This window comes from Neopsephotus bourkii, unplaced genomic scaffold (assembly GCF_033783945.1).
Source record: "Neopsephotus bourkii isolate Nb327-2 ecotype Australia unplaced genomic scaffold, CSIRO-AGI_Nbou_v1 NB_1863, whole genome shotgun sequence".
NCBI lineage: Eukaryota > Metazoa > Chordata > Aves > Psittaciformes > Psittacidae > Neopsephotus > Neopsephotus bourkii.
The window spans coordinates 445,281-470,127 of NW_026902336.1; the positions used below are offsets into that span (position 1 = coordinate 445,281).

A 24,847-nucleotide genomic window follows, 5' to 3' on the forward strand; every position below is an offset into this window, starting at 1 on the left:
CAGTGATGAGCAAGATCTCTTTTGACCTACTGTGAACATTCTTCCTAATGTAGCCCAGGGTGCTTGTTGTCCTCCTTTGCCACAAATGCACATGCTGGCTGACATTCAGCTGCTTATCTACTACGGACTCCAAAGTTCTCTTCTGCAGAGCTGCATTACAGATGGTTCACCCCCAGCATGTAGTGGTGCCTGGGGTCATTTCTCCTGGGTGCGGAATTTGGCATTTCTCTTTGAATTCACAGGACTCCTGTTTTCTCATTCCTTCATCCTGTTGAGTTGCTTCTGAGTGACAGCACAACCATTGCCTGTTAATCAGAGTCAATAAATTTGGTGTACACACTGCCAAATGTCTGCCATTGTATTTTGCTTTAAAGGGGAAAATACATTCTGAAAGTGTGCATGCCATTGAGCAAATCTACTTAATGATAGATACTCCCCACAATCATGAACCTGAGCCTACATCTGACATCCATGTATGCTGGCACAGCTTTCCCTTAAGCCTGCAAATGTTAGTGGTCATCAGCTTCTCTTGCACAATTTCTGAATGTTTCCTTTTACATATTTTCCATACAGCTGTCTGTTTTGCTACCGCTTTACTGTACTACTGAAGCCAAGCAGAAGTGGGTGTATTTATCAACTCAGGACATGGATAAGTCTCGGTGGGATTTCTTCTCTCTCACAGTACAATGGGGGAATTTGCAAAAGGTCATTTACTTTTGTTGTTACTTCCTGGAAAGAACACAGTAAAACAAAGTCCATCCTATACAGCCTGTTTTCATTCATGCCATACTGTTATTTTCAGCTTTAATAACCAAAAAAGAAAAAAAGTACTTAAGGTGATACTATTAGAACAGTTTACTTTTCAATTAAGTACATTTGCCTGTATTAAAATGGATAGTTGGGTAATTGAGAAGTGAAGAAGTCAGAATACCAGTCCCAAAAGAAGATTATGCTGCATTATTGCAATATTTTCTTAAACTCTGTGACTATTAAGTATCCTGGTTTTGGCTCAAGCGTCTTTGTTACAGAGGAAATGCTGGCTTCCAAAGAAAGCAAGCAAGATAGCAAAACAAGGAACACACTACAGAGGACAGACAGCACTTGGGTTCCCTAGCCTGTTTGGATGCTGCCAACATGCCCCTCTCCCTGCCTGTCCCTGTTCTCCCACCACTCTCACAGGAGAAATGATAGCGATTTCAATCATTAAGCTAATTAAAAAATTACTGAAAGAAAGTGCTAAGCCAAAGCTAAAGATTGCAGTGCTTGGCCTCCTTTGAGGAGCATGTATGCAGTGTTGCTCGCTCAAGCATTCAGAAATTCAGCTTCTCAAACTAGTATTTTTTTGATGAAACTATGTGTAATAAAAAACAATATCTTGTGCTCTTTTTTGCTGTCTTACAAGCTCTTAGGTCTGTAATAAATAGAGTGCAGGAGGGTTTTGATTTGGCAGCCTCCAAATGAAAGCTGAAACTTGTACTTAACCTCTTGATAACTGCAGTATCTGTTAAAACTATTTTATTAATAAATTTGTAGTAGGATTGAAGTTCCATAAGGGTTTGTTTTGGGTTTTTTTGTTTTTTTTTTTTGTGGTTCTTTTTGGTGTGGTTTTTTTTTTTTTTTATAAAAAGATCTGCTTTCTCTTTTTTTTTAAGTGTTATCACTTTGCATCATTCATTGAGTTAATAGATTCTAGGCCAGCTAAAATTTCTCAGGTTGACAAAGCCTTCTTTGATCTACAAAGGGCAATCATCCTTGTGGCTGGAAAAACTCTTGTGAAACCAAGGTAAATTCTTCTTTTTTTGCATCCTTTGTGTTGAATTGGCTGCATTCCACAGAAGAGAAGGAAGTACTCACCTCTAGCAGTGGTGAACTAAATTCCAGTTGAGTGTGTTAATGATCAAATTCAAAGAATATAAATGCAATAGAAGTCAATTTTAGTCAAGCATAGTTTCACCATAAGCACAGTGTTTCCCTACATGGCTGAAAGTCCATGTTTATTGCAGCAATTCACAATTCTTTCTCCATGTCACTAAATACAAGTGGGTTACAAGCAGAATGGCTTACACTCACACTTAAAAGCAAGTTGGCAGCAATCTGTTTATTTCAGGTGCCTTTAATGTACGTACTGTTGCAGCACAAACCAAAAAAATCCCAGAGCAAACCAACCCAAACTGCCCCACAATGGAAAAACTACATTGAATTTAGATTTGATTAAAAAATAATAATTTCTTGTTGATTATTTGTGCTCACTTGTGTATTTTCATATTTCAGAACTGTCACATTGAGAAAACTGGACACTTAAGAACAAATCAGCTAAATATTTGCCCACTTTCCAATCCAGGAAGGAAAGTGCCTCCTGGATTTTTCCAGGAGGCAAGCGTGGTGTTGGTAGATACGTTAGTGCTGTGCTCCTCTATAGGATGGGCTTCTCTGGGGGGTTTGATGAATATGGCTGTAGTTTCATTCTCCTGAGAACAGAATCATAGAATAGTTAGGGTTGGAAAAGACCTTAAGATCAGCAAGTTCCAACCCCTCTGCCATGGGCAGGGACATCTCACACTAAACCATATCACCCAAGGCCTCATCCAACCTGGCCTTGAACACTGCCAGGGATGGAGCATTCACAACCTTCCTGGGCAACCTATTCCAGTGCCTCACCACCCTTACAGGAAAGAATTGCCTCCTTATATCCCATCTAAACTACCCCTGTTTAAGTTTTAACCCATTACCCCTTGTCCTATCACTACAGTCCCAAATGAAAAGTCCATCCCCAGCATCCCTATAGGGCACTTTCAGATACTGGAAGGCTGCTATGAGGTCTCCACGCAGCCTTCTCTTCTCCAGGCTGAACAGCTCCAACTTTCTCAGCCTGGCTTCATATGGGAGGTGCTCCAGTCCCCTGATCATTCTCCTTAGGAAAGAAGGAAGTGCTTACTGTGTTCCTTTGCCTAGAATAGCTTGAGTTTTGCTTGGTATGTGTAAAGGCTTTGAAAGCCTGCTTATATTCTCTTACATACCTACGCTATACGTTCACAGCAAGGTCATACAGTCTGGGCCTCTGTTATGTCACCATTAGTTTACTGGAACTACTTATCTGCAGGTACATAATTGATGGACCTGGAGATATAGCATTTCTCCACCCTATTTTAATAGTTTAGCACATCTTGTTCCAAAATGCTTGCGACATAGACTAGGACACTTTTACAAACCATTTAACAAGTTGAGGTATAATAAACTAAAGTCTCTGCAGTCTAGTTCTTCATCTTGTTTTTCACATTTACATGAATTATGAATTGTGATACTTGTTTAAGATTCCACTATTTAAAACAACTGGGTAAAGAATCAATGAATTTCTGTGGTACCATTTAATTAGCAGAGGTGCTTGACACTGCTTATTTTAGAGAAACTGCCCAAGGCCAGCAGCTGTGATACTCTAGTTTGGTCATCTCATTAATGACAAGGTGAATGTTACTACTATTTTTTAAAATAGCGTGGCATGGGTGTTTGAAGAACCAATTTTCTTCAACAGAAAAGAAGCCTTAGTTTAACTGCAAATCCATGAAATGGACACCATAACTTTGTATCTTGAAGTATCCCACTATAGCAGGCAAGTATTGTGCCTGTTTGAAAATCTTCTAAAGCAGCATGATTATATCATTGGCTGCACTCAAGCACTCTAGCTTAGGTTTTATAAAAGTGAAATTCAGAGCATTTAAATCCCACAAATTTGAATCCTAACAGCATTTTGATATTCATATCCTGAAAAACACAATGTGCCAAAGAAATTGCACCTCGGAACTGACCTACCTCTTGCCAAAAGTTACCCTGCACAGATGCTCAACTGGAATAACCAGATTGGGAAACGATGATGGGAACTCTTCTGAAATTATCACAGTGTAGTATTTACTGTACATGCATCAGAGGCTTTGGTATTTGGGTCATCTTACTTCTCCAATCTTCTGGTACTGTGTCATTCTTTTATTGTGCATACGCTATTAATGTTTTGTTTTATGCTGTAGTCCTTTTAATGTTGCTTTTTGTAAAGCTCCCATTTTGTTTTAAATTTGATTGTAACTGGGTTCAGTCTCTGTGACTATTATGAGGGAGAGACTTATAAACTACTCATGTCTTAAACCATGTTATCCTTTAGGCATCACTATTGTTCCTGCTTTCAGGATGTTAAGATATTAAGAACATGTTTGTGTTCCCTATATGCTCTTTTAGCTTGTGAGTGAGCCACAAAACCAAGGTTGAATTGAAAAAGCACATGTTTTAGTTCTTGCATTGTTATGGTTAGTTTTTAAAAGACCTTCAGACGCTTTGGAATGTTTAAATATGGTGGGGGTTTACTGTCCATTGTCATTCAGCAGTTCAGAGTTTTGTCTTCTGAATGAAATAAAAAATTATCTTCAGGGTTCTTGAGATCTGTGGCTCTTCTGTGAAAGACCTGGGCTGTCATTTAGCATGAAGAAATGTACATATGAGAAATACCATACTGTCTCTGAGTTCTTCCTGCAGTTGTAGTTGGGTTAGGGTTAGGGTTAGGGTTAGGGTTAGGGTTAGGGTTAGGGTTAGGGTTAGGGTTGCTGCTACGTGCAATTCCAACCCTGCTGTGATGTCTGGATTTGCTCACTAAATAAGGAACACTCATATAACGGTCACCTTAAATACTCTTCAGATTACCTTCCCATTCATTTTTGCACCCCCTTGCATATGGTCACAAGTGCACTCAGTAGTATTTCTGTTAAGACCCTAGTCTATCCCCGTCTGTGACGATAGCACACAGTTCGTAGGCATCAAGCAGCTACTGGTTTTGGCAAGAGCTGTCTGTACTTCTCCAGTATCTGTGTATTTAGGTATTTGTGTGGCAATGGATGAATCCTATGCACAGGATATTAAAAAGATTCAGTGTCTGTCTTACCCATTACTCCTGCGGCAAGGTTTCAGTCCAAGTATTTTCTATAACAAAACAAACAGAAAAACCCAAACAAACAAAAAACACCAAACTAAAAAATCCAACAACCCCTTTCTGACAGTCAAGCTAAACTTTAGTTTTCTTAGTTTTGACTAGTTACTGCAAAAGAGAGCACCTGTGTGAGTTTATAGTGGTTTTTTTCCTTGTCCATTATCCATGAGATCTCATATTATTTGAGAGGCTTTAAATTTCTCTGGATAATTTATGTGTAGGTAAAACACTAACTGATTCTTTTGAATTAACATGTTCAGTAATAACAATGTTTAATTAGTTCAGACTTGCACTACAGATTGGCCTGTATGTTTCCGGTTTCTCCAAATATGGATTAAAATCAAGCTTTATAGTTTTATACCGATACGTCTTTAAACTGAAAACAATAGTCAAAAGGAGTAAACAAACGCAGGATTCTTCTAGTACTCTGCTTCATCATCAAGTGATAGCTAAAAATACAAAAGTACCTAAGAGTACTTTAAGTGACAAATAATTTCTGCAAAATTAAGCCCTTCAAACTGTCTACAAGCTCCCCCTAAGACGTTTCTTTAATTAGTTGTAAGGATTTTGAAGAGCTGTGATCCTACTGCAGTGCAATCTGAGCCTGACAGGCTAAGGCTTAAAGCAGAAGAAAACATTTTTAATGTGCTTTTTACAGAAGTGTACGCTATGGACACAAATGAATGAGTTGTTGATAAATCAAAGCTGAAGGGAGGAGGATCCTGTGACCACAGCAACTTTACAATGCTTTTACCCTTCTCCAGGACTGTTACAGCCCACTTGTTTTACCTTTGCTATTTTAGCTCCCTCATACTAATTTCACTTTTGGAGGGCTGTGCTGGTCAGGGAAAGCTGATGCTGGTCACACAGCTACAGCTGTCAGGACACACCACATTGTACATGAACGCATACTCCACATTTCCTACTTGTGGTGTGCTTCCCCTCAGGCCACAGAGCCCTAGCCACATGATTTCTAGATATAAGGGACTTTCCCATGATCATAGGAAGATTAGGTAACTGCCCTACTGCTTGTTCCCTCCCTGTTGGAGGGGCTAGAATTCGATCCAAAACCAACAGAAGTCTGACGACAATCTCTCTGACTTACACAAGCCTTTGAAGTCATACTCTATAAATAAAGACAGTCTTCATGGGGCAGTAAGTTTGAATAGATGTGATTGACTGAAATGACTGCTTTCTCTTAAAGTCTTTACCCTGCATCCAGCAGTCCTATCAACCTTCAGTACATGTTGGAGACTTAGCAGGAACACATTTAAGCCTCTCAGGCCTTTCACAAAATTAAATATATCCTGGACTTTTAGCATTTTTTTAGCTGAGCCTCCTGCTCAAAGCAAGACTACCTGCAGCGCTGGTTTGGGTCAGCCATGGCTTTGCCTTGCTGAGTCTAGAAAACTTTAAAGGATAGACTATGAAATCAGTACCTGACCCACCTGGTAATTTTTTTTCCTAGTATCTGGCTTGAACCTCTGAAGTAGAGTCATCTGCCTATGCCACTGTTGTTATCAGCCACTATTTAGAAGCTGGTTCTTTATAACTGATTTTCAAGCAGCTGTAGGCTTCTAGTGGATACCCCCACAGCCTCCTTTTCCTGAGTAACTCACAATGGCTCCCTCAGCCTCTCCTGGTAAGGTATATGCTCAGTACTTCAGATGCAGCCACACCGTTTCTGAGTACTGATGCGTAATGGCTTCTCTCACCCTGCTGACTGCATTTCTAATATAGTCCAGTATGCAGTTTTCCCCACTTGTGATGAGAACACACTGCTAGCTCATGATCAGCTTCCACCATAACCCCTACATCCTTTGCAGCAGGGTTACTCGACAGCCAATTGACACTTCTTCGCAACCTTATGCTTACCTACCCTCTAACCAGAAAAACAGCTCTTTCGTCCTGTCTTAAGATCAACTTGACTTAAAAACTTGTGCTGTTGACTTGATCTACTGCAGAGATAAGCATCAGCAGCACAATCTGCTTGCAGCTCCCCACCCACACTTTTGTGTTCAGACTGTATCCAGCGTGGTGGTTTTCACTGTTACATAGCTTTCCCTCTTGGCATTCCTCATTGTGGAAAAAGTAGCTAGCCAACGTATTTTTCTGTAATCTCTCATTCATTCATTCCAGGCAGCTAACAACTCAGTTTATGAAAACCCATCTGCAGTCACGAAAGAGTTACAGTTTGTATGTCCAACCAGGAAATTTTAGATGTGTGCAGGCAGCCAATAAAAGGAGAGATCAACAGCACAGCTGACTCATGGTTAGGAAAGCTTTAGTTGCGTTTGAATACAGTTCACAGCTGACTAGCACTTGGTATCTCCACCAGTTTCACCCCATCGCTCCATTGTTTTTATGCCCATATTTCCAGAGGTGAGTTGATTTTTGCTTCTCATTTCTTTTCCTGAGCCATCTATATATTAACAGAATGTAGTGTTTCTCTTAAGGAAAACATCTTTGCTATGAATTACTTTAAAAAAAAAAAAACTTTAAATCAGAAACTTGAAATAAATGGCATTACAGCAGTCTCCCTCCTGCCTCTGCCTGCTCAGCTACAGGAGAATGACAAAGCTGTCTGAGACTTTTAGTGTCTTACTAAAAAAACAATACAAAACCATTCGCTGCAAAGGTCACCTAAGAAATACTGGGGTTGTGGTTTGATAGTGAGTTTCTAAAAGGGTCTAGCAGAAAAAGCATTTGGAAGAGTAGGACAACTGGAAAAGATGGCTTTGGTACCAACCTTTCACTCTGGAGGGTAGAGAGAGACTTTGTTAACTGCAGTTTCATGATAGTCCCATATTCCATGATTACTCCTTCCTACTGTTTTAGGTAGCACCCTGGATAAAAATAATTTCTCATTTATCTGGATTAAAAATAGTTCTCATTTTAGGGTTAAACTCTTTTGGAGATTATCAGAAAAGTTGAGGTGTGGATTATCAGAAAAGTTGAGGTGTGGAAACAGATGTACAAACTCAGACACAGAGACAGTGGTACTCGGTATGTCATGCTTTGTAACAGACAAAGGTTGAAATGGTTTTCATTTTGTTTTTAGAAAATCTCTAGTTAAATTAGGTTTTTCAAATCCAAAACAGGAGCTGATGGCTAGCTCTTATTTTTATCCAAGTAGCCACTTAGCAAGAATTTTAAAAACTATTATAGCTTTACTTGATACAATTTTAATTAAAAACATGTATTTCAGGAATGGTTTAGATCCTATACTCATTGCTTGATCTTCCTTGTACCATGTATGCCTGGAGTTGAGTAAATTCATTTGGCTATTTAAATGATGATTTATCATAGTATATAATAAAAATGAGACATAATTCTGCTCCTGACAGCTATCTGATTACTTCCTTCATATTTAGGATTAGTAGATCTGTGTGGTCTGTCTTTGCAACTTTGAAGGCTCATCTGTAAATTTATCTTCATTCAGAGGAATTTTTTGAAACTTTATGTAACTCTTAACCTGTCCATCAACCTTCTACTATATTGGATTTATTCTTTAAGGAATTCTTTCAGTGAAGCACCTAAGGCAGCTATTGGTTTGAAAGCACAATAATCTAACAAAAAGCAAAAAGTTCAACTGTGCTTTCCTATCAGAATCAAATATTGCTAAAGCTGAACTAGTAAATTAGCTGCTGAATTTATTTATTTTTTTTTATTTTGATTGTGGCTAGATGCAGAACTGAATCTAGTACCCCTCTGATTGTGAATATGCCTGCATGACACAGCTGAGATACTGAGATTAACCAAAAATAAGTTGATTGTAAACTAGAAACAGTTCAGCCATGAGCATAGGCTAAATTATATTCAGGTTTTTGTTTCTATTATACCCATGGAGAACAAGTGATGTGCTCAAAGACAGAAGACTTTCAGGCCCTCCGTATCCCAGGATCTCTTTTTATAGAGTTTGTCTTTCAGAACAGAATTCATGCTCAACAGTCCTTACTGGTTACTTCAAATTTTTGGCCCTGTTACTTCAGTTCCCTCATTTGTTTCCTTTTCTAGTCCTAGTCTACAGGACCCTGAAGGGAGTATTCTTCTGACTCACTGACCACTGATCTTGCTGTAATCCTTACAAATGGTTTTATCCCAAGTATTTTCTTAATTTGCTTGTTTTCCTCTTTCACCACTAACATTTGGTTATCTCTTCTTCAATGAAGCTACACAGAAGAAAGAAAAAATGTTACTTGTGTAGTAGCACAGTGGTGCTTTGCAGAGGTTATCTCTAATCCAACTGTACTGCCATGCAATCTATCTGAGACATTCAGATGGCCCTAGAGAGATACTGTACAGAGAGTACAGCCAATTTGTGGCTGCTATAAAGACAAAACTCCATGTAGTAGAATTCCACCAGGTTACAATAGCAGAAAATCTGCCTTTTACCTTGCTTTTGTGTTCACATGTGATGTTGTAATAAGGAAGATATGCAAGAATGATGTACAACACACTGAGATGAGTTACTGAATAACTGCCTTTTTTATGATAAGCAGGGAAACTATATTTGTCCGCATGTAACTAAGATACTAGTTTGTTGCCTACATAATTCAGTATGACTTTAAAGTCACATTTTGTATTATAAACATTTCAAAGTCATCAGATGGAAACAATAATGAGCAATTAATTAGCACCTTGCAGCCTCAGATGGCATGTTAAGGTCCAGACACTCCTTTGCAATTAGGGCATTTTTCCTGTCTTTATAAGGAAAGTCTGACACAGATCAATCACCCTGTTGGACTACGGTGATAGTTACTTGGGAAGTAAGGTGTAGTGCAACTTCACTGTGCTTTGGTGATAGTGACAAAATGCAGTTCTTAAAACTTTTTTATTTCCTGCCACTTTTTCCCTGAAGCCAGACATCGAGAAATGGCTAAATCATTACCTGTGGTAGCCCATGAAGATTTGGATAGCTTTACCTTGACCAGGACAGGCTCAGGCTTTGCACTCAAAGCTTTCCATATTTCTTGGAACACTCACATCTCTTTGAAGCTGCTGACCAGCCAGAACACTACAGAGAGGTATGTGTCTTATTTGGCCAATTAACCACAGATGGGCAGCCCAGACCTGCAGTGATGGCACCAGAATGAAACGTGGATGCCCAGGATCATCAATTCCTAAACACAACTCCATTCCTAGAAATTACAGTATCATAGAATGGTTTGGGTTGGAAAGGACCTCAAGATCATCTAGTTCCAGCCCCCTGCCCACTTCACACTAGACCATGTTGGCCAAGGTTCTGTCCAGCCTGGCCTTGAACACTGCCAGGGATGGCGCATTCACAGCTTCCTTGGGCAACCTGTTCCAGTGCCTTACCACCCTCACAGTAAAGAACTTCTTCCTTATATATAACCTAAATTTCCCCTGTTCAAGTTTGAACCCGTTACCCCTTGTCCTATCACTACAGTCGCTGATGAAGAGTCCCTCTCTGGCATTCTTGTAGACCTCCTTCAGACACTGGAAGGCTGCTATGAGGTCTCCACACAGCTTCTCTTCTCCAGGGACTTCAAACTTTCTTAGCCTATACTTCATATGGGACGTGCTCCAGCTCCCCGATAATCCTCATGGCCTCCTCTGGGCTTGCTCCAATAGCTCCATGTCCTTCTTTTGTTAGGACATCAGAACTGCACAAAGCACTCCAGGTGGGGTCCCACAAGAGCGAGAGCAGAGGGGCAGGATCACCTCCTTCGCCATGCTGGTCATGCTCCTTTTGATGCAGTCCAGGACACAGCTAGCTTTCTGGCCAAATCCTGACTAGCCAAGAGGCACTTTTAGTGAGAAACAAGCTCTATGGGTTTTTACAAATATCAGTAACACTCAGTATGCTATGGTATTGTATCTTCCTGGTGGTCCCTGAAGAGATCTCAGTTGAAATGAATCTAAACCAGCATGTACAGGTGAGAGAGTAGAGAAATGGGAGAAGGATAATGGTTGGGGTTACAGGGCAGTGAGATGTGCACATGCCTTAATAATGAAAATAAGTAACACACATCAGCCTACTGACCACAAAATTCCAATCTGCAGAAATTTTCCAAGAATAACCATGAGTTACTTTTGAGGAAGCAAGACCAAAGCATTTTTGGGAATGGGCTGACCAGACTGCTTAACAAAAAAGGAGTGTCTGATGTGCATCTACAGACTAGTTATTCTTGTTAAGCAAGAGCACTGCCATTCTGGTGGCTTTTTTAAAAGGCAAAATACAAATGTATTCTACTCAAATACATTGTTTCATTTTTTTCCACTGTAAAGGCAGAGGAAGAAAAAACGGTATTTCATATAACTATTTTTAAATTAACAGTTTATATTGTCAGTAAGACTTCAAAAACCAAATGCTGCCAGATTTTGGGAATGCAAATATTAAGGGTTGTTTTTGGGGGGGTTTGGGGGTTTTTGGGGGTGGTTGTTTTGTTTTTTTTTTTGTGTTTGGGGGAAGATTGCTCTCCTTTTTAGACAATAGATGTCCAGAAATTTTGTAATCTGAACAAAAGTTACTTGTTTGGTAGCTTGTCTGAATAAAAAAGTTCCTCTATCCCCTATTCCCATTTTCTTTGAATCAAATAAACAAACCCCAATCTAAAATAGTTAAAATCACAGTTATATTTTCCTTTGCTTTGAACATGCTATCCTGGTGGGACAACTTTTCACTCAAACTTGCTCCCTTAAACTAAAGCCACTGTTTTGCTTTTCTCTCACTTCCTATCATTTTGATCTCTACTTTACACCACATAGTGTTTAGGAAACCTGTGAGAATAAATTGTATTTCACTCTGGCTGCAAAATGTTTAACTGTGTACTCATGGTAAATATTTAGGTTTGTGGAAATAAGTATTAGAACAGGCAGGGCTGTAAAACTTCCATTGATTAGTTTATAGGCTTGTGAATCAGCACAGTATGTATGAGAAAATGAGCCTGAAGTCTCAGTGTAAAGGCTGGTTAGAATGAGAATAAGCTCCAGGTCTGTTGAAATCAACTGAATTTTTAATTCATTTCAATGAATTTTTAGCTTACAAGCACCACAGAGTAGAGATAATCAGATCTTTAAAATCAAGCATACAATTAGCAAAAACTGAACCTGTAGCAGAAGTTTCACAGAATCCCAAGGGTTGGAAGGGACCTCAAAAGATCATCTGGTCCAACCCCCCTGCAAGAGCAGGGTAACCTAGAGTACATCACACAGGAACTTGTCCAGGCGGGCATTGAATATCTCCAATGTGGGAGACTCCACAACCCCCCTGGGCAACCTGTTCCAGTGCTCTGTCACTCTCACAGTAAAGAAGTTCTTCCTGATGTTAACGTGGAACCTTCTATGCTCCAGTTTACACCCATTGCCCCTTGGCCTATCACTGGATATCACTGAAAAAAGCCTAGCTCCATCATCATGACACCCACCCGTTACATATTTGTAAACACTGATGAGGTCACTCCTCAGTCTCCTCCTCTCCAAGCTGAATAGACCCAGCTCCTTCAGCCTCTCCTCATAAGGGAGGTGTTCCACTCCCTTAATCATGTCCATGAAAGTGCACAATTGAATTGATAGTTCAGGGTTTCCTGTGCATGAAGAAGTACCTGTTTGAGGTCTGTAGATAATGAAACTTTATTCATCTCATGATGAGCAAAGCAAATCTTGGCTCTTCTCTATAAACTCTGTTTGAATTCAGGTCTACAATCCAGCCACAGCTGAGCTTGAATCAGATTTGGCAAAGTCACTAGAGTGGTACTGCTTACATCAGATCTGAATTTGGCTTCCCTTTTACATTAAGCTATGACATGCTACGTCATGTATCATTTATAGAATGTGGTCCCATTACATAAGCATGAAAGATCATAATTTCTTTGTAAATGTGGATCTTGCCGGTAGCAAAAGGATACAATTTCTTGGGAACGGTAAGGGGGGTGGAAAAAAAAAAAACTCGATTTTTCTTAATCTAGCATTTAATGTAATTCAACTTTCTCCTGCTTTTGCTCTCAGTGCTGGTTTAAATGGTGCTCTGATGTTCATATTAAGCATCCAGAGGTCTTTCACATTGTACTAGAAAATTTCACTACACAAGGGATTGTTTCATTTTCTTAGGATTGTTTTTGGAAGATGATATAATGTTTTATTGGTAGAACTTGTGTTCAGCCATATGTTTGTCCCTCATTTCCATACCCTACACTCTCATTTGCAGCTGAAATTCCCTTCAGTCTAAGCTGCCTCTAGCCCTTCTTCTTTTGCTTTTTTTACAGGGAGTGGAAGTTGCTACTTCAGGATATAGCAAGTGTCAAATACTATGAGTCTGAACATCTCCTGCCTCCTCTTGGGATTTACCAGTATCATGGACTCGTGGGGATAGTGACTGAATGGATGAACAATGGATCCCTCCACTCGCTCATCCATGAGGTACACAAAACAAGGCATCTTTTATGGGACAAAATTAATTACAAGGTCAGCCAACAGAGATCAGTCAGCATGTAAATTATGGACAGTAGTCATAGCCAATCTGTCTTTAGTTTATGTATTGTACTTTCATTTATTGTCAAATTAATATGTGATTAATAACCATTTCACACTACCAAACCCTGTATTTTGTGTTACTTAGCACCAGCTGTACCCAGAACTTCCACTGCCCTTACTCATCAGGATCCTGTCAGATGTGGCTGAAGGGCTGTATCACCTTCACAGTCTTGGACCTGCTTTCTGCCACTGCAGTCTGAAACCTTCCAATGTGCTTTTGGATACACAGTACAGAGCCAAGGTAGGAGCTTCTGGGTTTAGCCTATTCACATCAAATCCAGGGATTGTCCTATTGTTGCATATATTTATCCCAATAGTCAACATTTAATACCAAAGCTTAAGGTATGCTTACTAAAATTTACTTTTTCTCCTACCTCTCTAGATATCAGATTATGGTCTGATCAGCTGGAGGAAACAGCAACTGAGGTCAGACCTGAATAACTGCAATCAGAGAACCTGCCAGGATTTAGTGTACTTCCCTCCTGAAGTCCTTGAAGGAGGCCTTCCTTCCCAGGAAGGTGATATTTACAGGTGAATGACATTTCTAGGTCATACCTAGTCCTTGCTATTCTACAATGTTGCAGAAATACTTATTTTCAAAGACACTACAGTAAGAATAATGCAGTAGGATTATATTCCACATTAGGCCAACTACAGCAGTGAATTAAATGTGAAATTCCCCATACTTGGTGAATAATATACCAAGGTTAAGAACTGTGTACAAAGTTCATCATATATTTATACAATGGACCTAAAAATTTTACAAGCGTAACATAGCTCCCAAAATTTTCATATACAGTTAGAAACCTACTAACTACTTCAAATACTTTCTAAGCATGAACGACTGTTGGCTTGAGTTTCGGGAAGAACTGTTTATACCTAGATGAGGCCCAAGTAAAAGTAAGAGCTTTCTCTCAATAATGTCCAGTTAAGGCCCTATGGAATCTCTGCTGGAGTAACTTACTGAGCCACTCAAGCATTCATTCTTTTTAACAAAGTGATTTATACAAAGAAGGATTAACTACTGCCACATGTCCCTTTCAGATATGTTACATGCTCTGTGGTTGCCTCAACAAATGAGACAAGCTCAAACTGCAACTGCTGTTCGTATGGAGATACATCTCTACAACCAGCACAGAGAGTCTAGGGACCAATATTATAAATAACTTTTAAGCATGATCACACTGCTGCTTTTAGAGCTTTTATAGAAGCAACAAATTTAAACTCCTACTTTGTTGTCACAGAGGCAGACTCTAAGATGAGTCAAATAATGCACACACTTGAGGATACTTATAAATGATGTGGCTAACCTGATGTTGTTCTTAAACACAGTATTTGTGTGTAGGAAAAGTGGAGCCTTACTTTCAGGTAGCATAATCCATTTTCCAACATGTCACTCTCATATAATTTTAGATGTCCAGATGTGACTCAATGCATGCCATAGGTGCATGTCTAGACAGTGGTGCAACAGAGAAAACACGTGTCATATGTTTTAAGTATATGTAAGTTATGTGTATGTCCATATCACATTAATACCATTCTAGAGGTTACTTAAGTAAAAGTGCATTTAGATTTTATGTGGAAAAAAAAGCACAAGAGGGGGTTCTTTTAAACACCGTAATTCACCACTACAGCAAGATACACGAGTAAGCAGATATGTTTATCCTAGAACTGCTATTACCCTTTTGATTGCTTTGCTTCTGACTCATCTGTAGCCTGCCTTCTCTCATCCAGCAGCCTCTGTTCTTCTGCCTCTGATTTTGCAGATTGGTCCTTTTTTATCAAACAACCATATTTCATATAATCTGATTTGTGGGTTGTATGTGTAGATCTACGGTATCACTGGAATACTTCAAAGGATGGCAGGAAAGGAAAAAGGTATTTGGATCCCCATCAAAATTTGCTGAAAAAAACAGACACACAGTGGGTTAGAATCAAGTTTTTGGTAGGTTAATTGATGTGTCTGTCAGTACCTGCTGAAAATCCAGCTCTTTCAGCTGCTATTTAACTTACTTCAAAACAAAATTGATAAAGGGAAATAGAAGGTTTTGAAATTCACAAGAACAAATAGAGATCAGGAGGTAGCCTGAAATGTAATTCTAATTAACCCTATGTTAAAAAAAAAAATCTGATTTATTATTTTATAAGAACAGCTCAGTTAAAAACTGAAAACGCAGGAAAAAGGATGTCATCAGATTAGGAAAGATTTGGATAGGCTTTATCTTTAAAAACTCTCTTTCTCTTAAACCAATGAACTTGCTCTTGGCAATGGGAATATAAATACAGATTGTAAACTAACGGATGCCCTTTCACTGTTCTTTTTTTGTTGTTTTGGGTTTTTCTCCCCTAGTTTTGGAATCCTGTGCTGGGAGAGCCTAAGCAGACGGAAACCTTTTGAAGGTATTTCTCTCTACTGTTCATGTCAGACTTTGTCTTTTCCAGAATTCCCTCATTTAGGGAAATTATGATAGAAACAGCACTGTCTTTTCATATGTCCCTTTGTTTTCTTTTACTGTTACAGCACAAAGTTCCATGTTACGGGATGTAAAGATTAGAATACCTCAAGTCCTCAGTGTTTCCAAAGCAGCTGATCTTTCTGATGGGGAAAGGGGGAAAGACATAGCTTCTTACCCCAGTTTTACCATATCTCTGAGCTTGCTGAAGCACTCTGTTACTGAGATAGGTTTTCCACTTACCTTTAGTGAGAAAGGACCGTTTTAGTGACAAGCAGCTCCCTAGATGAGCAGAATATTCCTTTTTAAAGTTGCCATGGATTTCAAGTCCTGATCAAGAAATGCCAGTTCATGCTGAATTCTCTCAAAGTAAGCAGGGAATCTTACCTTCCTAGATGAAAGTGTGAACCCTTTTAAAGAACTTGTTTGCTGTAATAATTGTCACAGTCTAGGAATGATCCCTGTTTCGTGGAGGCAGAGATCAGTGAAAGTATTCTTTGCTATAGGCTCCGTTCTGCATGGCAAAACTGATGGACGGGCTGAGGACCTTTAAGAAACACTGCATAGAACAAGAGAATCTTTATATTCATGCCGCTTGTGGCTGCCATCTTGTGGCTACACAAAGTAGATCTTATTTTTTGTACAATATGAGCTATATTGTTGTAATTCAGGTGCAAGGCTTTACATAAAACTGTGCTGAGGATATGCCATAATAATTACAAGTAATCCTGATGTATCTGTGCATGTAGTGTACAATGCATATTTACATGCTTATTTGTAACTTGTTACTTGGACAGTACCTTATCCTGAAACACCCTGTTGCAATAAGTAGTTAAAGGTTATTACTACTATTTATTATTACTACTATTTGTAGTATTTATTATTACTACAAGGTTATTTACTCTTGTAAATAGCATATCTATTTACAAAAGTGTTAATATGTTTTTGCTTATTAAAAAGCAGTCTTTGTTTTAAAATACACAAAATAATTTATACTGAATATAATCTTGAGAGTTATGAGGTTTTTAGTATTTTTTGCAGTGATGTTTTCCTATAAATTGCAGGTCAAACAACCCTCCTGGAAGTTGTGACAGGAATCTGCAGTAATTTACGGCCTGGCATTTCAGAGAAGTTTATACCAAGCAATTTGCCTGAGAGGAATAGACTTTTGCATCTTATCACTCTGTGCTGGCATCAAGAACCAGATTACAGGCCACGTACTACCGGTAACATTCAGGATTTGCTTTCTTTGCAAGATCTGTGATGGAGATAGTCTTGCTGGGAATATTGCTCTAGCACTCTAAATCAGGGACAGTGAAGTAGAAGTAGTCTTTTAGATCATCAGAGTACTACAGATGTTTTTTCTAACTGAAGCTTCCTACCAGAACTGACTTTTCTCCAGAATTTTGTATAAAGTTATAATGAGTACAAATAAAAAAAGGAATATTATTAGCAGTATATATTAGTTTAACAAAGATCTACCTGTCTTCAGCATTTCTTGATTCCAGTGCACAACCAGTTCCTTTTTAATTGCGCTATAGTTTTCTTTAGTAGCTTATGTTTGCTATGTTTCAAAGATATCCAATAAATGTTAAAATTGTGATACTTGAGGACTTTTGATGTGAAGCTGAAGTGCTGAGGAAGAGATCTGAATATAGCTTTCTTGTGACAGATTTATATAGTCATGTGTAAAACCTTAGCAATTATGCTCACTGCATCTGTATGAACATACAAGAAAATGTGATTTTAACGTGACTGTAAGCGTTCTGTAAGATCAGGTCAAAAAGGGAATGAAGAGGAGATGTAAGATGGAAGTTGTATTAAACTAATTTCATCTAGTTCATCCAGCTACCCAATATAATAGTAGTTAGTTGCAATCTGCTGATGACTACATACATGCTTTCAAATATAACGTGGCATTCAAAGTGCTTTATTACCCCTGCAGAATGTGCAGACCTTCTAAATGGAATTTTGACCAGTATAAGTAAGGAGGCAATTTCCACTGCAATCTACAGTCTGATGGATGCAAAGGTTAGTGCAAAATTTAGTTTTGTCATCCTCCATGAACATTATTTGATTCTTTCCACTGCAAAGTCCAAAACCAGAATTTGTCTTTATTGTTTTATTCGCATTCCAGACGAGCTGGAAAGTGCCCTGTGGCACTTGTAGGAGCTAGAAAATAGGTATTGTGAGGTTCTCTAGAAACCACATCAATTGCTACCTGGGATTATAAAAATAAGAATCCCAGCCCTTGATCAGGCACTTCATCAGGGTAAGTGCCAGCTTCTTTCTGGTCACCAGCTGTAGTCAGACTGGTAAACTCATGTGAGAACAAATATCAGCCTCGCTCAGAGCAGATTAGGGCTAGAACCAAGGACAATTTCTGTCGTATACGGTGGTTAGAAGACATTTAGTTCAAAACCTGGATAGTGTTTGTACCTGTTGTAGCAATACTAGTATCAGCACTTTTCTGTATGCTTCACTGCTTCTAAACTGACATGCTTAGGCACAAGACACTGTTTGTCCTAGGATCTAAGAGGGTTCCTTGATACCACAGGAATGATCAAGGAATGGTCAACAACATTGCCATGGGAAATCTGGCACAAACCTTACTGCCACAAATATAGCTATATCACATCTAGCTGACTTAATCAGAGTGGGGAAACTAGTGACACATGCTTCAGCCCTTGAACAAGTATTACGACTCCATCTGGATTTACACAACCCACACTGTGTTACTGATTTCATCACTGTGCTTATGAACAGTTGTTTATGTTAATGAACCCTGGACTATTTCTACATGTTGCAATCACATTCTGGGATATAGAACAGATGATCAATGTTTTAACAGGTGGCACAGTTATAGTACAAATCATTTTTGCTACTGTTGAAGTTTATTTAGGCTTTTACTGCCAAATATTCCATAATCTACTGCTTCCATCTCCCTTGAGCAAGCTTTTGTTTTTCTATTATTTGATAAATAAGCAAAGAGTGTTATTTATTATTCAAACAACTGAACTGATAATATGTCCAAAATTATTATGAAAATGCTCTTGGGGATTCCTGAAAATTTATTTATTCCTAAGTGTTGAAGTATAGAAATATCAGGGTTTAAACCCATCCAGTAACTCAGCACCATACAGCTGCTCACTCACACCACCTTTCCCCCAGCCAGGGGGGAAGGGGAGGAGAACTGAATGAACTTAAAACCTACAGGTTGAAATAAGAACAGTTTAATAACTGAAGTACAATATACTGTTACTAATAATAATAAGGGAAATAACAAGGGGAGAGAATATAAACTAAAAGTGGAAAGGAAAACCACAATAAACCCAAGTGAAACACAATACAATTGCTCACCACCCACTGGCTGATACCCAGACTGACCTGGGCAGCAGTTAGTCCCTCCTGGGTGACTTCCCCCAGTTTATATACTGGGCATGATGTGCTGTGGTATGGAATACCCCTTTGGCTAGTTTGGGTCAGGTGTCCTGTCTCTGCTTCCTCCTGGCTTCTTGTGCCCTTCATCACAGGCAGAGCATGAGAGATTGAAAAGTCCTTGATCAGGGCAAGTGCTACTGAGCAAGAACTAAAACATCAGTGTGTTACCAGCACTGCTCTCAGACTAAAGCCAAAACACAGCACTGCACCAGCTACCAGGAAGAAAATTAACTCTAACCAAGCTGCAAACAGGACAAGAAACTAAAAAGTAGTTTAACAAATCTGCTGCAGATGTACAAAATGGAAAAAAGTGACAAGTATTGACACATCCTCATTGCAGACAGTTTGGCATACTAAACACAAGATGGCCTTGCTGTTTGGATGCTTAAAGGAAAACATGTTACAGCAAGTTCAATCTCTCTCTCTCAGTTTCTCAGTACAGGGCTATTTTCTCCTTCCCCTGCATGATTAAAACCAGTGTTTTGTAACAAATTTGAAAGAGCAGAAACAGTAACAGGATAGAGTTTTGTGCCTGCTTACATGTGTTAAAATGCAAAATTGCTCTGTGCAGTCCACCATTACTATATATACCCATGTAACTTAGACCATAATATATATTGTCAGTAAAAATCACTAGTGTCAGTATAAATTCTTGCTCCTGACAACTGTGAATTGAACAAACCATATGTATACTTACTAGAATTACTGTGCTATTTTCTTCCAGGAGACAGCACTTAATGCCTGCAAAGGTTCAGAAATATACACATTGCAGACAGGCATATGCAATTCAGAGGTAAGTATATTGCATGAGAGTCTTACAAGAGTACTTCATAAGCTGCTTGTTTTTCATGCCAGCCCTCACAACATGTAGTACAAACACTGCAGGGGAAAATGTCCCTAACCCTTTTTGTCTCTAATCAGGATAACGCCACCCAGTTAACAAACAAACCCCACTGTTTGCCTTCTTCCAAGCAGCTGACTCTTGCAAAAATAACTTCGTTCACTTAAGAGTTGCTTTGAACCTCTCCTTCTTGAATAGGTCCTAATGAAATTGCAAAAATCTAACCTTTCTTGTAGTGTTTTCAAAATGATGTCTGGAAAAAATCTTAGGCCGAATTCCAGCATTTCCAACCAGTTTTCTTAGACCAAGGACAACTGTTTTGTGGTAACTCCAAAACACAGTTAACTCCAATTTTTAATGCAATTTTGGCACTTGTGGCAGGCCTGCCGATATCAAAAGATGCAGAGAGAGAACTGATGCTCACATGCCTGGATCAGAGCTAGTTTTAAACAGGTCAAGTTCTAGTGATACCATGGCTGCAGTAAACCCTAGGACAGTTAGCTAATGGATCTGTGCTGCCACAGTGATCCAAGGTAACTAGCTAAAGTTGAATTAAGTACATCTGTAGGCTCAACAGCTGCATAACCATACTTCCCTGCAATGTGATACTCCTGCCTTATACTCCATGAGAAAACTGCTTAGAAAAGCTTTTGGAACAAAGCTTCCAAGAATATAATTCTCCATTTTGTTCTTTTTCAGGTCATCTGTCCACAAAAAAATACCCACTTAATCAGCAAGAAAATTCCTTTCATAGTGCCAAGTTTGTCAACTATTCTACTTGATAAAGGTGCAAACAACACACGAAGGGAAAATATTCTAGAGACAGGTCTGTTGAACACTATCCCACAGAATGCAACAACAAAGAATGGTCTCTATCTTGAAACATATTCAGCTCCAGCTATTCTAAGAATATTAGCAACTGTTCCATATACAAATGTTATTTCCCTTGTAAAATTGTCCCTTCTCATACTACAGCTGTGCTCTCTGTTAGTAGTATCTGAAGCATGAGTTCGCTGCAGAAAATCAGAGATGCCATAATATTTTTTGATTAAGTGTATAGATCAAAAAGCCTTTTTTGCTAATTTTCTTTTAGAGCCCTGACCAGTAACATGCAGGTGCCTTTCCCTTGCACATAAATATCTACAGAACAAGCCCCTTCTAGGAACAACACTGCCTTGTGCTACAAGCAATAAACGTTTTTTTCTAATTTGCTAGTAAAAAAAGAAGATATGTTTTAAGAAGACTGTGTTGGATAAGCAACCTGTTCTAGTGGAAGGTGTCCCTGCCTGAGGCAGGGGGTTGGAACTAGATAAGCTTCATGGTCCTTTCCAATCCAAACATGTCTATGATTCCTGGTGATTACCATTCCTATATGAATAACTTTCTTTGCCTTTCCAATGTGGATTTGTCCTATCAAAGTGTTTAAATTTATATCAAGAAGCCAGAGAGTTGTAGTCTATGGGACGGAGTCTAGTTGGAGGCCTGTATCTAGTGGAGTGCTTCAAGGGTCGGTACTGGGACCAGTATTATTTAATATATTCATCAATGATTTAGATGAGGGAATTGAGTGTACCCTCAGCAAGTTTGCTGATGACACTAAGCTGGGAGGAGTGGCCGACACGCCAGAAGGCTGTGCTGCCATCCAGCGAGACCTGGACAGGCTGGAGATCTGGGCAAGGAGTAACTTGATGAAATATAACAAGGGAAAGTGTAGAGTCCTGCATCTGGGCAGGAACAACCCCAGGTTCCAGTATAGGTTGGGGAACGACCTGTTAGAGAGCAGTGTAGGGACATTCAAAACCCGCCTGGACACGTTCCTTGTAACCTTATCTAGGTGTTCCTGCTCCGGCAGGGGGATTGGACTAGAAGATCTTTTGAGGTCCCTTCCAATCTCTAACATACTGTGATACTGTGATATGTTTCCTAAAAACTTTTTCAGTACTCCTCATGCCTTTAATGTAACACAAAAGTTGAGCCATAGGAATCCAATTAATTTATAGCAACATCTGCATTTCCAAGCATGTTAGCTCCAATCAATAGTCCGCCAGACTTACCAGCAGAATAGAATGTTCCATAACTTCAGAAACTAATTCCTACAGACAGTTTGAAAAAGTCAGATGTGTGTAGCAATATATGCAAAATATTCTTTGGAAGGGCCCACCGAGCAGCTAGTAATAGATAAGTGCTCTCAAGTTAGTCTTCAGTTGCAGTCTCTTACACAGTGGCTGACATGTATGATGTCCTGTTTTTCAATTCAAAGGTCTTATCTTACTCATCTCAAACTTCCTCTAGATCACCCAGGCTCTGACAGTAGAAAATCAAATTCCTTTTGCACAATTCCCTTACCTGGTTCAACTGCAAGCAAAGAAAGCAGTCAGCGTAACAAGCCAGCACTGGCTCTGAAGCACAGAGCACAACCTTTGCATCTTGAACAAGCAGTTACAGGTAAGATACATTTTCAGTCTGAGGTGGCAATATTCTCTTTGGTCAGATCTTAATGATTAAATTGTTTAAAGTTTGGAGGGCAAGGATCTCTCTAAATTCTGTGCACATTTCCAGGTACTTAGTCTAACAACTCCTCCAAACCTGCTACATATGTCTCACAGGTATAGCTGTGTATAGCTGCTCCTATGTTCAGAAGCAAAAGCATTGGCCACCAAGGACACTGGCTTGTTTGGGTCATATTCACACTGATTCTGAAAAGAGCACAATAAAAATACGAACAGTATAGCACACAGTGAATGTGAAACACATTAGCTGCTTATGTCTGAGATTTATTTATTTATTTAATTTTAATCTGTGTTTTTTATACCTCTACAGAAGTAGCTACTGACTAACTAAATAGCTGAGCAGGAGGAGAGGGACCATCCACTTCCTTACTTACATCGTCTCAGTTCTTCTACTGAACAAACAGAAAAGTCTGGCTTTTGATTTGTGAAACCTGCCTCTGCTCGTAGCTTTGTGAGCTTTTTTGCTAACTTCTGGCAAGATGGCCCATAATGTTTCTCACATCTAGCTGGTTGTTCTTCTCCACTTCAACTTACTTCCAGAATTAATGTAAATTCTGGATAAATCAGCAGACTAGTTCATGCAGTAGAAGTTCATCACAGATCTCTACTGGCAACAGACAGTTATTAATTTTCTCTTGGTGTATGGCATTTACTGTACACTAAACCCACTTAATGTTAGTAGTAAGTATTCTAATCGGTTTGTGAAGAGACAGAACTGAAAGCTCTTGGCTGCTCTGAGATATTTACTTTTGTTACTAGTTAAGCTTTGACATATATTCAAGTTTACAGTTTCATGCTACATGTTTTGAACAGTCCTGCTATGCTGAATAACCTATTACCTGTGCTTCCACTCTAGAGGACAAGGTTTTCTGATCTATGTCAATAAAAACTATTTTGCATAACGTTTCATACAAGTGTTAGATGAATAGCGCAAGACCTGAAAATCTCCGCTTACAAAATAACCTAACTTAATAACCTTTAGAAACATTTATCTTCTGTAATCAGATCTTCATGAGTTTCAAACAAAAAATGAAAACACATTGGACTAAATTTGAACAAAGAATGCCAATAAAATACCTTCTTCTTTACTGAGTTTATATTTCTGGTGTTGATGCTATCACTTGCTAACAACTTCAGAAAGAAAACAGAACTTAGTTTATCTCATTTTGTTTCCTTTTCACTCAAGATCCTTGCCGCAAAGGAAACTGCTGTCAAATACTAGCCTGCCAGAGACAGGCCATACTGAACTGCATGACAGAAGGACGCCTCAACCACATCCTTGATGTCCTTCGCTCACAGCAAATGTTGTCCCGAATGGATTATGAAACAATTACCTCTTACCCCACAGTGACTGGCCGTGCTCGGGCATTGTTGGACATTTGCCTTTGCCTTGGAGAGAGGGCAGCCCAGGCAGTAGTGACTGTACTTTCAGTGACCAAATGCAGCCCTCTGGGACAACGCAGCCATTCCCCAGACTATCCTGCTAAGGGAAACAGGTTGATGTTGTGACAAGGTTTTTTTCCAATTTATTGCATGCATCAGAGCACTGGTAATTTGTCAGTAAATGATTCATGTTAATTCCTCATAACCCATTGACTGAAGTCACTCCTTTCTACATAAGAGATTAATGTAATGTGAAATATCAAACTGCTTAAAGCTTATGGTATTGTGCTTGTACTCAAGCTAGTTCATTAGCTAAGATTTCTATTGTCATTGCCTCCATGTCTGCAGTTATCCCGATATCACAAAATAATACAGAATAAATTATACCAAGAAAGAGTAAAGGTAGAAGAATCAAACTGTTCTTTAGTATTTATGGGAAAAAACAAGACTCGAATGTGAAGAATGTCTTGAGTTGTAGTAGGGAAATGAAAAACATACTAAATCCATAACATAAAAAACTCCAGAAACAGCAAAAGGAACAATAAAAAGAAGTCACTTCAGAACTGACCATACAAAGTTATTAGTAAAACTCTCTCTTGCAGTTACTCAGAAAAGACAAAACTAGAATTAATAGATGCTTAAAAAGATAAATCATATTTAAATCCTATGAAGCTATTTAGATTTATTAAAGGAACAGTAAGTGGAGTAGGCAGATGGTTCTTTTTCTGACTTTAATTATATTTTTCTTCTTGAT

General features: G+C 38.9%; 1 protein-coding gene across 2 annotated transcripts; it reads left to right on the top strand.

Moving 5' to 3' along the window:
* Nucleotides 1-1,696: 1,696 nt before the first annotated feature.
* Nucleotides 1,697-24,494, top strand: LOC133207300 (receptor-interacting serine/threonine-protein kinase 2-like). 2 transcript variants are annotated; one of them, XM_061344076.1, is made up of 13 exons: nt 1,697-1,783; nt 7,106-7,348; nt 9,828-9,993; nt 13,198-13,351; nt 13,551-13,706; nt 13,848-13,996; nt 15,816-15,865; nt 16,983-17,144; nt 17,864-17,949; nt 20,084-20,152; nt 20,900-21,026; nt 22,493-22,645; nt 23,897-24,494. In XM_061344076.1, exons 3-13 carry the CDS (start codon nt 9,842-9,844, stop codon nt 24,217-24,219), a joined length of 1,581 nt encoding a protein of 526 aa, XP_061200060.1. In that variant the 5' UTR covers nt 1,697-1,783; nt 7,106-7,348; nt 9,828-9,841; the 3' UTR covers nt 24,220-24,494. The 2 variants fall into 2 exon arrangements, with proteins under 2 accessions (XP_061200060.1, XP_061200059.1); XM_061344075.1 differs by lacking the exons at nt 1,697-1,783; nt 7,106-7,348 and adding an exon at nt 7,934-7,972 and having other exon boundaries at nt 20,900-21,068.
* Nucleotides 24,495-24,847: the final 353 nt, after the last annotated feature.

What these genes read in the sequence shown, in the direction of transcription:
- LOC133207300 (XM_061344075.1), top strand. Translation starts at nt 9,842, where the DNA reads ATGGCTAAATCATTACCTGTGGTAGCCCATGAAGATTTGGATAGCTTT. An exon ending in TCCACTCGCTCATCCATGAG is followed by an intron (nt 13,352 to 13,550) that starts GTACACAAAACA and finishes TGTGTTACTTAG; the next exon opens with CACCAGCTGTACCCAGAACT. An exon ending in ACAGTCTGATGGATGCAAAG is followed by an intron (nt 17,950 to 20,083) that starts GTTAGTGCAAAA and finishes ATTTTCTTCCAG; the next exon opens with GAGACAGCACTTAATGCCTG.